Here is a 13,288-nt window from a genome sequence, read left to right as displayed (position 1 = left end):
TATTGTTTCAAACAGGTTTCCGATTTCTTGTTCTCGCTCTTCTCCTTCTGGCACCCCCAAGATGCAAATGTTGGCACGCTTGAAGTTGTCCCAGAGGCTCCTTACACTGTCCTCATTTTTTTTGGATTCTTTTTTCTTTTTGCTGTTCTGATTGGGCATTTTTTCCTTCCTTATATTCCAAATTGATGGTTTGCTCCTTGGATTTACGTACTCTATTACTGAAGCTGTGTAAATTATTCTTTATTTCAGTTAATGCCTCCTTCAATTCTAACTGTGTGTCCATGATTTCTAACTGGTCCTTTTTTATGCTCTTGAGGCCCTCCCTAAGTTCACTGAGGTTCTCACTAAGTTCATTGAGCATCCTTATAAGCAGTATTTTGAACTCAGCATCTGTTAGGTTGCTTATCTCCATTTCGCTTAGTTCTTTTTTTGGGGTTTTGTTCTGTTCTTTCATTTGGGACCTGTTTCTTTGTCTCCTCATTTTGGCTGCCTCCCTGTGTTTGTTTCAGTGTATTACTTAATGAGAGGTATGGGGCTCGCTGAGACCATATGCTGCTCGTTTGAAAGAATTTAGGAAAAACCTGAAGCAGGATCCAAGACAGGCCAATCCTATGGTTAAGCAAGTGGCAACAGCTTGGGTGGGCTTGAAAGTTGGGTGGGGTGGGGCCTCAGGGAGTCAACAGGGCGGGGCTACCAGTGTGAGCCAGGTTGCTGGAGTCCCAGATATGGCGACTGTCTGCTGCCCAGGGAAGGGCTCACCAAAGGAACAAAGGCCTCTTACAGTACGTTTGTCCCGGAGAAAGTCCCCTCTCCAGCCCTCGCTCCAGTGCCAAACAGCTCAGTTCTTCCCTGTATGTCTCTGGAGCCCGTGGAGCTGCCTCCCCTCCAAGCTTAGAGGGAGAGAGTCCGATAAGTCCGTGCGCGGGCCCTTTAGGGAGCTGCTTGGGGCTCAGTTCCCGCTGGTTTTTCCAGCCAGAAGTTATGGGGACTTCTCTTCCTGGCACTGGAACCCTGAGCGGGGCACCTGGTGTGGGACGGGGACCCCCTCAGTCCTCAGGAAGGACCTTCCCAGCCACGGGAGCCTCCTGATTTTTATCAGCCACAAGTGGGTGTGGGACCAGCCCTGCGTGCTGCTGCCACCCCGCCCCTCATGCCTCCGCCCCTCCTGCCTGTCTGGAGGTGGCTGCTGCTTTAATTTCGTAGTTGTAGGACTTCCATTCAGCTTGATTTCAGGCGGTTTTGAATGATGGTTGTTCTGTAGTTTAGTTGTAACTTTGATGTGGTTGTGGGAGGACGCGATAGCGCGTTTACCTACGCCGCCATCTTGACCGGAAGTCCTTCTGGAATAACTTTTAAGGTTAGATTCAAGTAGAAAGGTTGGGGCCTGGTCATAGGCAGCCTTTCAAGCTGGAAGATTTGATCAAGATGGAAAATGACTTAGATCAAGATTTGTTAACAGTCAAGAGCCATTATAAGTTCAGGGAAGGAAGCAGGACTCATGGTGAGGCGGGTTATTATGATCCTAGACCTGCCTTCTCAGACTGGTTGGTTTTGCTAGACCATATGCTAGCTCACTGACAGTGTTGAGGAGCATTAGTGAAGTAGTATTTGTTCTACTGGTATTTTAGTGCACTTGATAAGAAAATGAGGAAATGGAAAAATACCCCCTACAGTTGCTCTTCCATCTTACATAGTAAATTCCTACAGGAGACTTGACCTTAGACTGCAGCATTGTCTATAAGCCAGTCCTACATTGCCAGTGGTCCTGTGGTGGGCAAGAAAATACAAGTAAATGAAATCCACCTATAATCTCAGATCAAGTAGTTTTTACTTACTTCTCTGTGTCTCCAACTTTTTTTTGAATGGGTAGATCACAAAAAGATGACTTTTGCTTTAATTTTCTCTTTTTTTTCTTTTCCATTAACCCTACTTAAGAGACAGTGAAGAATGAGGAAAAGAAGGCAGTAATTTATAACTGTATCATTAGTACTTAACTGTTCTGCGGAATTTGAATTTCAGTTTTTGATTGGGCAACTGTGTGAGTATTATATCAAGCTGGCAATGTTAGTAACGAACTAGAGAAATTATTCCATGAAACACAAGCATTTATTATAAATTATAAAAGATATAATTCCAATGATGGGAAGTAGCTAATCCCTATAAATAAAGTGTGGGAGGATTTTTTTTATTATGCTATTTTTCAAACATAAATTTTAAACATATAAACATATATAAAACAAAATTCAAACATATATGCACATATACATAAAAATAGAGAGAATAATATAATGAACTGCCTTTACCTGTATATCACCCAGATTCAACAGTTATCAAAGTTTTGCTGCATTTGCTTCTTTTATCCTTTCATTGTGGTTTGGTGAATAAAATACATCCTTGATTTGTTATTTTTATTCATACATACTTCAGTATGCAACTCCAAAAAATGCAGACCCTTGTCGTCATGTCCACAGTGCCATCTCGGATGTAATTCTTTCCGAACATCTTTTTGAGAAGTGATTTCTCCGGAAACCAAATCATTTTTTCTCATTAGAAATAATTTAAATTGAATTACTTTGTTCCAGACCCCCAAATGATACCTTGTTTTAACCTTTCTTATATACAGTACATGTCTAATGTACTGTTTAATCTGTAAACAAACGCTTTTAAAAAATGTATCGAACCACCGCCTGCCAGCCTCAAAGGAATCACTGTCAGCACTCGTTCCAGGGGTGTCTTTCAGGAGGTAGTGTGCAGCCCCTTCGCTTTTTCACACATCACTGCCTCCAAAATGCTGTTGTCGGCTAACTGCTTTTCATCTACTATCCAAATCAACAGTTTTTCTAGCTCTTCAGTTGCCTGCGATCCTTGTTTCTTTCATACCCTTAGCAACATCAGCACTCTTGATGTCCTCTTTATGCTTTAAAATTGTGCTAATCGTCCATTTGGCCAGCAACAAAAGCAAAAAACAAAATAAAACAAAACACATACATACACACACACACACACACACACACAAATATTCACAGCACAATTTCCCGAGATGTTAACAACTCGAGGTTTAGCAGTAAACTGACTCACATTCTCCCCTTTTCTTGTGGCCCAAGAGACACTTTTTTTGTTTTGTTTTGTTTTTTATCCTCACCCGAGGACATTTTTCCATTTTTTGTTTTGATAGAGTGGGAGGGAGGGAGGGAGGAAAAGAGAGAGAGAGAGAAACATTGACATGAAAGGGACACATCGAGTGGCTGCCACCCGCACGACCAACCAGGGCCGGGGACAAACTGCAAATGAGGTACGTGCCCTTAACGGGAACTGAACCCGGGTCTCTCTGGACTGCAGGCCGACGCTCTAACCACTGAGCAGAATTGGCCAGGGCCTGAGAGACACTTTTTGTCATGCTGATATATCAGCATGAAACAGTTGTCAGGTTGAGAACCGAAGTTTTGTTCAACAACTGAGACATTTTTTCTGAGAACAACTTGATGGAGAACCAAATTGTTCGAGATGGGAGATGTTCGAGAACTGAGATTTGACCATAACTCCTTAGTGTCATATAATATGTAATACATGCATAGATTTTCTTTATTATTTGAAAATATCCATTTTACTCTGCCTTGTCCAAGTAACTCAGTTGGTTAGAGCGTCATCCCAGTACGCCAAGGTTTCAGGTTCAAACCTGGGTCAGGGAACATAAAAGAATCAACTAATGAATGCGTAAATAAACGGAACAACAAATTAATGTTTCTCTCTCTCTCTCTCCCCCTCCCTGTCTCCTACTCTCTATCCCCCCTACCTCTGTCTAAAATCAATACAATTTTTAAAAGAGAAAAGATAATTTTTACATTTGTTTTGTTCAAGTTTGTTCAAATATTTACATTTGTTCAAGAAATCTAAATAAGGTTCGATTTTGCATTTGGTTGTTATGCCTTTGAATTTCTTTTAATGTTGTGGTTCAGGTTGTTGATGGTTGGTTTGGGTGGCTGAGGGGATTTAGTGGGAAGAAGCAGCAGTGAGGTGATAGATTTTAAGCCATGCAAAAAGGAAACCTTTAAAATTATAGAGCCTTCTGCGAGTAGGGAGATTTGATTGTTAACATTTCTGGCTAAAATAATATATATATATTTTTTTATCCTCACCCGGGGACATTTTTGCATTTACCCTTAGATAGAGCAGGAGAGAGAGAGAGAGAGAAATATCTATGTGAGAGAGACACAGCGAGAGGCTGCCACCCACACGACCCCAACCAGGATCGGGGACAAACTGCATCCGCACACACCACTTAGCGGGAACCATACCTGGGCCTCTCTGGTCCGGGGGCCAACGCTCTAACCGCCGAGCCAAACTGGCCAGGGCTAAAATAACATTTTTTAGGCCCATGTCAAACTTTTTTTAAATGCCTTCTTTAGAATAGTAGTGTGTGTGTGTGTATATATTTTTTTTTCTGTGCCATACACAACTAAATTTAAGTTGCTATTTGGAATGTTTAGTCAGAAACTGAAGTTGTCTATCTTACACCAAAGTAGAATAAAGGAAAAAAAATCCCACTTTGTTTCTAAGATATCTAATTATCACTACAAATTAGAAATCAGTTACCTTTCTGCAGAATGTCTTCCTCAGTTTACAAAAGAGAATACATTAGTTCTCCCTTATCTGTGGTTTCACTTTCTGGGTTTCAGTTACCATTGGTCAGCTTCTGTCTTAAAATATTAAATGGAAATCCCAGAAATAAAGAATTCATAAGTTTAAATTGTGCACTGTTCTACATAGTATGATGAAATCTTGTCCTGTCCCATTCCATCCCACTCAGGACGTGAATCATCCCTTTGTCCAGCACATCCACACTGTATGTACACTACCAGAAGATATTTTGAGAGAAAGGGAGAGAGACCACATTCATATAACTTTTATTACAGTGTATTGTTATAATTATTCTAGTTTATTAGTTATTTTTGTTCATCTCTGTGTCTAACTTATAAATTAAACTTTATCATAGGTATGTATGTGTGTGTCTATATATATATATAGACACACACACATATATATATATATAGACACACACACACACACGCACATACATATGAAAAAAATAGTACATATAGGGTTCAGTACTGTCTCGGTTTCAGGCATTCATCCAGGGTCTTGGAATGTATCCCCCTCAGGTAATAGGGGGACTACTATATTTTTTCTTTGGACTTTATCTCTTTATTTTCATGTATTAATTTTAGTTAAATTCAGTTATGATCCTTCTAAAATAATTGTGTCTATCTACCACTGAATATGCTATTTCTTTGGATAATGTCATACAGTCTGGTAGGGCCTAAGTTTGAGATTAAAAAAAAAAAAAAAAAGAAATGTTCTTAAGCACCCTAGAATAGCACCTAATATAATACAGCAGAATTTCACTAACCACAATGTTCAAATAACCTCAAAATGTTTATACCCCTTCCTAGATAACTTGCTTTATTAGTTCTCCATAGAATCTGGTTGAAATTTTTATTTGTTGTAGTCCACATTTTGAGAGAGATGAAAATGATTACTAAAATGAACTTTAAAATGTATTTTCTTTGAATATGTATAATCTTTATAAATATAGGACATGAATGACCATAAAGTATACAGTTGGGTTTTCTTTGTTGGCACTCTGGAGTTTTGCAGTAGTATAGACCATCTGTGAGAGCTTGATTAACCATCTTTGGACATTTTAAGTGTGGGTGCAAGCCGCGGTATTTTGCAGACGAGACACATGATTTATATGCTTTTGTAAGAATAGAATCTTAAATAGTTTCAAATCTTAAGATCCACAATAAAGAGGAAAGTAGGTAAAAAGTAGAAAGTGAGACATTTTTTAGTTTTCCTTCCTCCAAATGTAGGGATATGTATTCTTTTCTAACAGTGTTAATATGTATCTATAGTTTGTACATTTAACTTTTGTTACCTGATAATTCCAAATATTTGCTTTATATATGCCTTTTAGATGCCCTAATGTGAGTCTGCAAAAGCTACCAGAACAGTGGTTATGGAATGTTTTAGAGGAAATTAAATGCAGTGATCCTTCGTCTAAACTCTGTGCTACAAGGCGCAGTGCTGGAATTCCTTTCTACATACAGGTACTTATCCACAGGACCATAGCCGTTTGCTTATTTGTCTTTTGATAATAGCATATTCTGATCCCCTTGACATGTGAGGGAGTATTGCATAAGAGACATTTCTGTCATTTCAGTACTATAGCATTTGTAGCTTTGTCTTCATGTGTGGACAATATGTTCCTGTGACAGATCTGTTCTTGGAACAAACTCTCTAAGAGGTCAGCCTTGTAATGAACAGAGGGTGGTATAGATTTCTGCCTGGTTGTTAAGTAGACAGACATCACTGTGGCACATTCATTGCTCACTTCCAGGAAGTGTGCATATTGCCTTTGTTTGAATTAGAAAAAAATAGTCTTCCTCTCATTTCAAGACCCTTAAGACTCTGTAGGCAATCAGGATTAATGGTTTCTTTTAAATCCTTCCATAAAATGTGCATGTATAAAATAATCCTAAATAGTTGCTAACATAAGTATAATTTCACAAAAATTATGTCATTTAATCCTTTCTTAAGCCCTATGAAATAAGTCCTATTATTGTGTGTATATTATAGATGAAGAAACTGGAGCTTATAAAAGTTAAGTAACTTGCCAAAAGCCACAGAGATAGTAGGAGCAGAACTAAGACTTGAGCCCAGGCAGTCTGACTCCTAAACCTCTCTCCGTATGAGAATGGGTGTGTGTGTTTTTTTAAAAGCACAAATAAAAGCATACTATACATGTTATTTTGCCCCCCCCCCTTTTTTTCACTTAACATTATACCTTAACGATTGCTCTGTATCAGTATACCCAGATATTGCTATTGGAGAGGAAAATATTTTATTTCCACAATGTCGAATTAAGAGACTATCACCTTCATGAATCCAAAGAATAAAAACCAAAGTACTCACAATACTAAATCAGACCCTGACCTGAAAGGTCTTTGTTTAATATTCATTCAGTAAGATAAAACCCAGGAATGGGGATGATATAATAAAGCATTGAAAATAAGTGAAATGAAGCCTCTAGTTTTTGGTGCCCCTCCATTTTTTTCCCTCCTCCTCCTATTCTTCCTGAAATTCCAAAAGTCATGATTTTTGTTTTTTTATGACAATGGGCAACAGAGGTTGTTGATTTGATTCAGAGATCATTGAAGTAGTTCTGCTGGGTGGATTTTTGGTGACTTCCAGAAATCATCTCCTCTCTAATTTGACCCATTCTGGGTCATTGTGGTTCATTTTCCTATCTGTAATTCATTCTATCCTAGTGTGTTTTTTCCTCATTTATCTGTCTGAGGACAAATGTTAAGGCAACAGCAAGGTCTGGTTGCATGTTTGTGCTGTGTGCTTATTCCACCTCTGGTCCCAAACTGGTATTAAATCTTGGTCCTAGTGATAGAGCGAGCAAGTCGTGCACTTTCTTAGCCTTTCCTTGAGAAGAGTGCCATACTGCATACATACAGCTCTTGGGGGGTGCAGGGGGGCATGGTTCCCAGAAGACATTTCAGTAATTGCATATAGCTTTCTTGTTTATTTTAGTTAAATAAAATCTAAATTAATAGAAAATCTGCTCAGAGATGTCTCATTTCCCTTAGCATAACTTACCAATAAAGCTATATTCTTGTTCTGGTGGAAACCTCTACTTAGTGTTAGCTGTAGAGGAAAAAAACTGCCTACTTAGTTTATGAGCTTACATTTTGGGTAGACAGACAACATTTGTTTGAGTTGTCATGAAAAAATAATAGATACGTTTTCTGTGCGTAAATATGCTATGAGGAATTTCTCTTTGAAACGTAACTTTTTTGTGTGTATCTTTACTTTCCTCTTTTATGGATTATAAATGTTTCAGAAGAAACTGGGTGGTTTGATAGTTCACTCTTGGGAGCCAGTAGCTACGTACCTATGAAATACCACTGTTACTCGAAGCCTTACACAACTGCTAATCTGTCTGTAGATCCCCCTATTCTGGACATTTCATGTAAATGGAACCATATAATGTGATCTTTTCTGTTTGTCTTCTTTCACTTAGCGTAATGTTTTTAAGGTTCATCCATGTTATATCATGTATCAATACTTCATTCCTTTTTATTGCCTCAAGTGGTTTGATAGCCTATTTTTATGGTTATTGAACACTGGCAAAATGTTAGACACAAAGTAAATAAGCATCTCTTGGAAATTCAAATGTAGGACCCCTTTCAAGTTTATAGTATTTTCTTCTATGGAGTTTCCAGTACTATAATTTGATAGCCCTCCAGATAGAGACTCTTTTGTAAAGAATTAAATAACTGATCAGTCTCCAGGGATTTTCCAAGTTCTCAAAGTAAACTTAATCCTAAGGATTTTTTGCTTGTTTGTTTGTTTTTAAAATAAAGAGTATGTTCTTGTTGGGTAAATTTGTTACCGAAACTGATTTATTTTATCTGAGACCTGCCACCTAATTATGGTCCTAAAAGAGTTGTCAATAAGAGCTATTCTCAACCTCTTAGAATTATGTAATTAACAAGCAAACGAGAAGTGACCTTAGAGATCCCATGATATCACCTTTATCTAATTTTATAGGTAAAGAATCTGGGAGATGGGGAGGTTAAACTACTTGCTCAAGGCCACATGGCTTAATGAACTTTCTTGATACCAGATGTTTTTATAAAAGGGATTTTGCATTTTGAGATTGATTCTGGGAAGTAGTAAAATAAGAGCCTTGTTAATTTTTGCCTTGTTTTTCCATAGGCACTGTTGGCATCTGAACCTAAGAAAGGCAAAATGGATTTGTTGAAAATAACAATGAAAGAGTTAATATCTTTGGCTGGGCCTGCTGGTGACTCACAGAGTACAGTCCCCCAGGTAATAATAGAAATACACAAACCCTGCTAGGAAGGCAGTGGTTTCACATCCTTACTGTATTTAAAAAGAAAACAAAAACAAAACTATCCACTAAAGATATAGAACTCTTGAAGATAGGACAGACCTTTGAAACCTATTTAGATTTTTGTTTTGTTTTGTTTCATTTTGATCTTTCCTATCCACAAAAGAAATCATTGTTTTAATTAATATATATTGACCAAAATGAACTACTTTTAAACTCTGGTGAAGACATGCAACTTTGATACATTGTAATACTTACTACTGCATCTCAAAATTTAAAAATGAATGTGCTCTCACTAAAATTTCATGTGTGCTTCTTCAGGTTGGTCTACATTTTGTAATTGAGCAGTTGACTCTTTCCCTAAAATGTAGTGTCTGACTTTTGGTATATTCCGATTTTAATTTTAGCTAATACTTAGTCCCTTTTAGTCACTGCTGAAATTGGGTTAGGTATGCATGTATGTTAATGTATGAAGTTGGATTAAGTACTCCTCACAGCTCCACCCCGCTCCACCCTGCTCCACTCCATTCTACCCTACTCCACTCCACTCCACCATGGTAAATGCCTGTCACATACTTCTTGTCTAGGCTTTCTCAGTAAATATTTCATAGCAGGACATTCCTACTCAACTGTGGGAGGGCCGTGCTACATCAGGGAAGAGACTGAAAGCTGAAATGTACAATAATGGTTTTATTAATTACCTTTCAGAAATGATCATTTTAAGATATTATTCAATAAAATGTGAAAAATATAACTGGTTCTGTTTTCCTAGACCATGACTTTTAAAAAAGTATTATTTTTTTATAAGAACATTAAAAAATAATGGAATTTGGCATGGCTGGTATGGTTCAGTGGTTGAGCGTCAATCCATGCACCAAGAGGTCACCGGTTCGATTCCGGGTCAGGGCACATGCCCAGATTGTGGGCCAAATCCCCGTAGGGGGCATGCAGGAGGCAGCCGATCGATGTTTTCTCTCATCGATGTTTCCATCTTTCTCTACCTCTCCCTTCCTCTGTCTATAAAATCAATAAATAAAAAAATTAAAAATAATGGAATTTGGTTTTATTTATTTGAATTATATACCTTTTTAAAAATCATTGATTTTAGAGAGAGAGAGAGAGGGTAAGGGACAGAGAGGGAGAGAAAGAAACATTGATTTGTTGTTCCACTTATTTATGCATTCATTGGTTGATTCTTCCATGTGCTCTGACCAGGGATCAAACCTGTAGCCTTGCTTTATCAGGACGACACTCCAACTACCCAACCAGGGCCTGTGGAGTTTGGTTTTAAAGAGTACTGGATAATTATTGCCCTATTCTGCTTCATGATCATTAATGACATTTTAGTGATCATTTTTATTAAATTAGTAAAATATGCCTGGCCAGTGTGGCTCACGCATCAAAAGGTTGCTGGTTCGATTCCCGGTCAGAGCACATGCCCAGGTTGTGGGTCCAATCCCGAGTTGGGGGCATGCAGGAGGGGGCCAATCAGCGTTCTCTCTTATTGATGTTTCTATCTCTCTCTCACTCTCCCTTCCTCTCTGTCTAAAAATTAATAAAGAGAAAATATATAAATAAATAAGTAAAATATTTAATTTAATATTTGCCTCTGAACAGTCTTCTAGGTGTTAGCTGATGATTTGCTTTCATCTCCCCTAGTATGGTTTATCTCTTTATTATTTTTATTATGTTGTATCTGTGAAATATTTCAGCATATTAAAATGTCTAGTAAATGGTGAACATCCATTAAACCAATTCCAAGTTGAAGAAATAAAGTATTACAGATACAATTGCATATACTGTGGATTCTTCCCCATCCCATTCCCTTTTCTTCCTCCTCAGTTATAATTACTAATTCAAATCATTCTTATGCATTCTTTTGATTCTTTTATATGACCTTTTTATTTTTACATGAATTGGTATCATCTCTACATCTTTTTATAGTTTGTGTTTTTTTAATCAATGTTATTTTTTAAGATTAGTAAGAGCTAAGTTCATTTTAATTTCTGAACAGTCTTATACATTAACTTATACAGTCTTGCATTTCTGCTTGGTGTGAAATGGTGACTTGTCTGTAAATTCTCTTGAATTTTCTTTGTAGATAACCATACGTTTAGCAAATAATGCTAAATTTGTTTTACCTTTCTACTTCTTAATCTTTAAAACATTTTTGTTATCTCATGCATGCTTCTTTTTGGAACTGTTAGTACAGTTTTGTATAGAAATAGAAATAGCAGGCATCCTTTTGTTGTTTCTGATATTTGCTAGATTTTAATCTGTCTTATATCTCATTAAAGAAATTGAATTTTATTGAATGCTTTTAAGCATCTTTTGAGATGAATGTTTTCTTCTAGAATTTGAAAATATATTGAATTATGTTGACTATTTAATATAACACAACCTTTGCATACAGAGAATGAGCCCTGAACTTTGAAATGATGAATTTTTTTACACATTGCTATATTCACTTAAAATTAAAATATATATATATATATATATATTTTGTATATTTTTACTGTATTCGTAAGTTAGATTGGCATGTGATTTCCTTTTTTGATGCTGTTCCTCTCCTTATGTTTTATGTAAATTTTTTAATTGAATTATACATGCAAAGGTGTGTACAAATCTTATGTGTACCTCAGTAAAGTTTTGTAAAGTGAACATGCTTGTGTAACCTGCAAGAAACAGAGCATTCTAGCATCCAAAAGCCCTCCCATGCTCTCTTCTAATTAGCACCTTTTCCTCAAGGATAACCATTAGCCTAACTTAGAACACTTAGTTTTAGTTTTACCTGTTTTTTGGAATTTTATATCACTGGAACCATGCATTATGTAGTCTTTTGATAAGGTTTCTTTTGACCACATTACGTTTATATTTACCCATGTTGTAATATATTCATTTTAATTGCTATAGAATATTATACAATTTATTCATTCTTCTACTAATAAACACTGGTAGTTTTTTATTTTGGGTTACTAAGAATAGTACTTTAGGAACATTCTTGTACATGTCTAATAGTGAACCATACATGTACATTTCTTTTGAGTAGATACCTGGAAGTGGTTGTTGGGTATGTGTATATTCAGCTTTCATAATTACTACCATTTTACCTTATTTTGATAGCCATGCTCTACTAGACTGATAAAATAAATTTGTAAGTCTTCTCTAACAGTTTATATAAGATTGGGATTAGCTAGTCTTTGAATATTTGGTAGAATTCACCATAAAATAATGTGAGTATATGTTTTTCATTGTTGTGGTTATTTTGTTGGGTTTGGTTTTTTGTTTTTGTTTTTGTTTTTTCCTCTTTGATCTGTGGGTAGAGTTTTTAACTATTGCTTTTCTTCATATAATGGAAATATCTGTTTAGCTTCTCAATTTCTTCTTATATTTGTTTTGATAAATTATTTTTTCTAGGAAATTGCATTTGCCTTACCTTTTCCAATTGATTAAGGCAGTGTTATTCATAGTATTATTATTATTATTATTATTTTTTATCCTCACCCGAGGACACTTTTCCATTTTTTGTACAGATAGAGCGGGAGGGAGAGAGAGGAAGGGAGAGAGAGAGAGAGAAACATCGATGTGAAGAGACACATCGAGTGGCTGCCACCTGCACGACCAACCAGTGCCGGGGACAAACTGCAACCGAAGCACGTGCCCTTAGCGGGAACCGAACCCGGGTCTCTCCGGACCGCAGGCCGACGCTCTAACCGCTGAGCCAAACTGGCCAGGGCCATAGTATTATTTTTATTTTATTCTCTGATGTATCTATAATCATATCCTCTTTGGTATTTATGATATTACTTATTTTCTTGGTTAGTCTTGTCAGGGGTTTGTTTCAGTTTCTTTTTTTTTTAAAGATTTGTAAATGATTTTTAGAGAGAGAGGAAGGGAGAGGAGGCGAGAGAGAGAAACACTGATGTGAGAGTCAAATATCAATAGGCTGTCTCTTACATTCCCCCTACCAAGGATCTAGCCAGCAACTAGGGCATGTGCCCTGACCAGGTATCAAACCAGCAACCTTTCAGTGCACCAGATGACGCCCTGCCAACTGAGCCCCACCTGCCAGGGCTGTTTCTATTTAAAGAATCAGCTTTTGGTTTTGTTAATAGTCTTAGTTGTATCATTGCTATTTTCAAATTTTCTGTTCTTTTTAGTTTTCTTTCTCTATTTTGAGTTTATTGTTCTTTTTCTGCGGTCTTAATCGGACACTTAGCACATTCGTGTTTAGTCTTTTACAAACATTATTAATTTTTTCAAAGTTCCACTTAACGTGCAGCCCACAAGTGTTGATGTGTAGCATCTTTGTTATTGTCCAGTTCTAAATATCAAATATTTTTCTTTTACCAATTGTTTTAAAAT

At 36.9% G+C, this 13,288-nt stretch overlaps 1 protein-coding gene across 1 annotated transcript in view; it reads left to right on the top strand.

Moving 5' to 3' along the window:
• THADA (THADA armadillo repeat containing) overlaps window positions 1-13,288 on the top strand; it is a 323,998-nt gene that overhangs the window by 69,471 nt on the left and 241,239 nt on the right. The window contains exons 23-24 of the mRNA XM_036262631.1: window positions 5,975-6,107; window positions 8,788-8,901. Of these exons, the coding sequence (XP_036118524.1) occupies window positions 5,975-6,107; window positions 8,788-8,901 (247 nt within the window). The remainder of the gene's footprint in view (window positions 1-5,974; window positions 6,108-8,787; window positions 8,902-13,288) is intronic.

The sequence above is a fragment of the Molossus molossus genome, unplaced genomic scaffold (assembly GCF_014108415.1).
Source record: "Molossus molossus isolate mMolMol1 unplaced genomic scaffold, mMolMol1.p scaffold_m16_p_15, whole genome shotgun sequence".
In the NCBI taxonomy this organism is placed as follows: domain Eukaryota; kingdom Metazoa; phylum Chordata; class Mammalia; order Chiroptera; family Molossidae; genus Molossus; species Molossus molossus.
The sequence above is the reverse complement of the archived record's forward strand: the minus strand, read 5'-3'. Positions and strand labels throughout refer to the sequence as shown.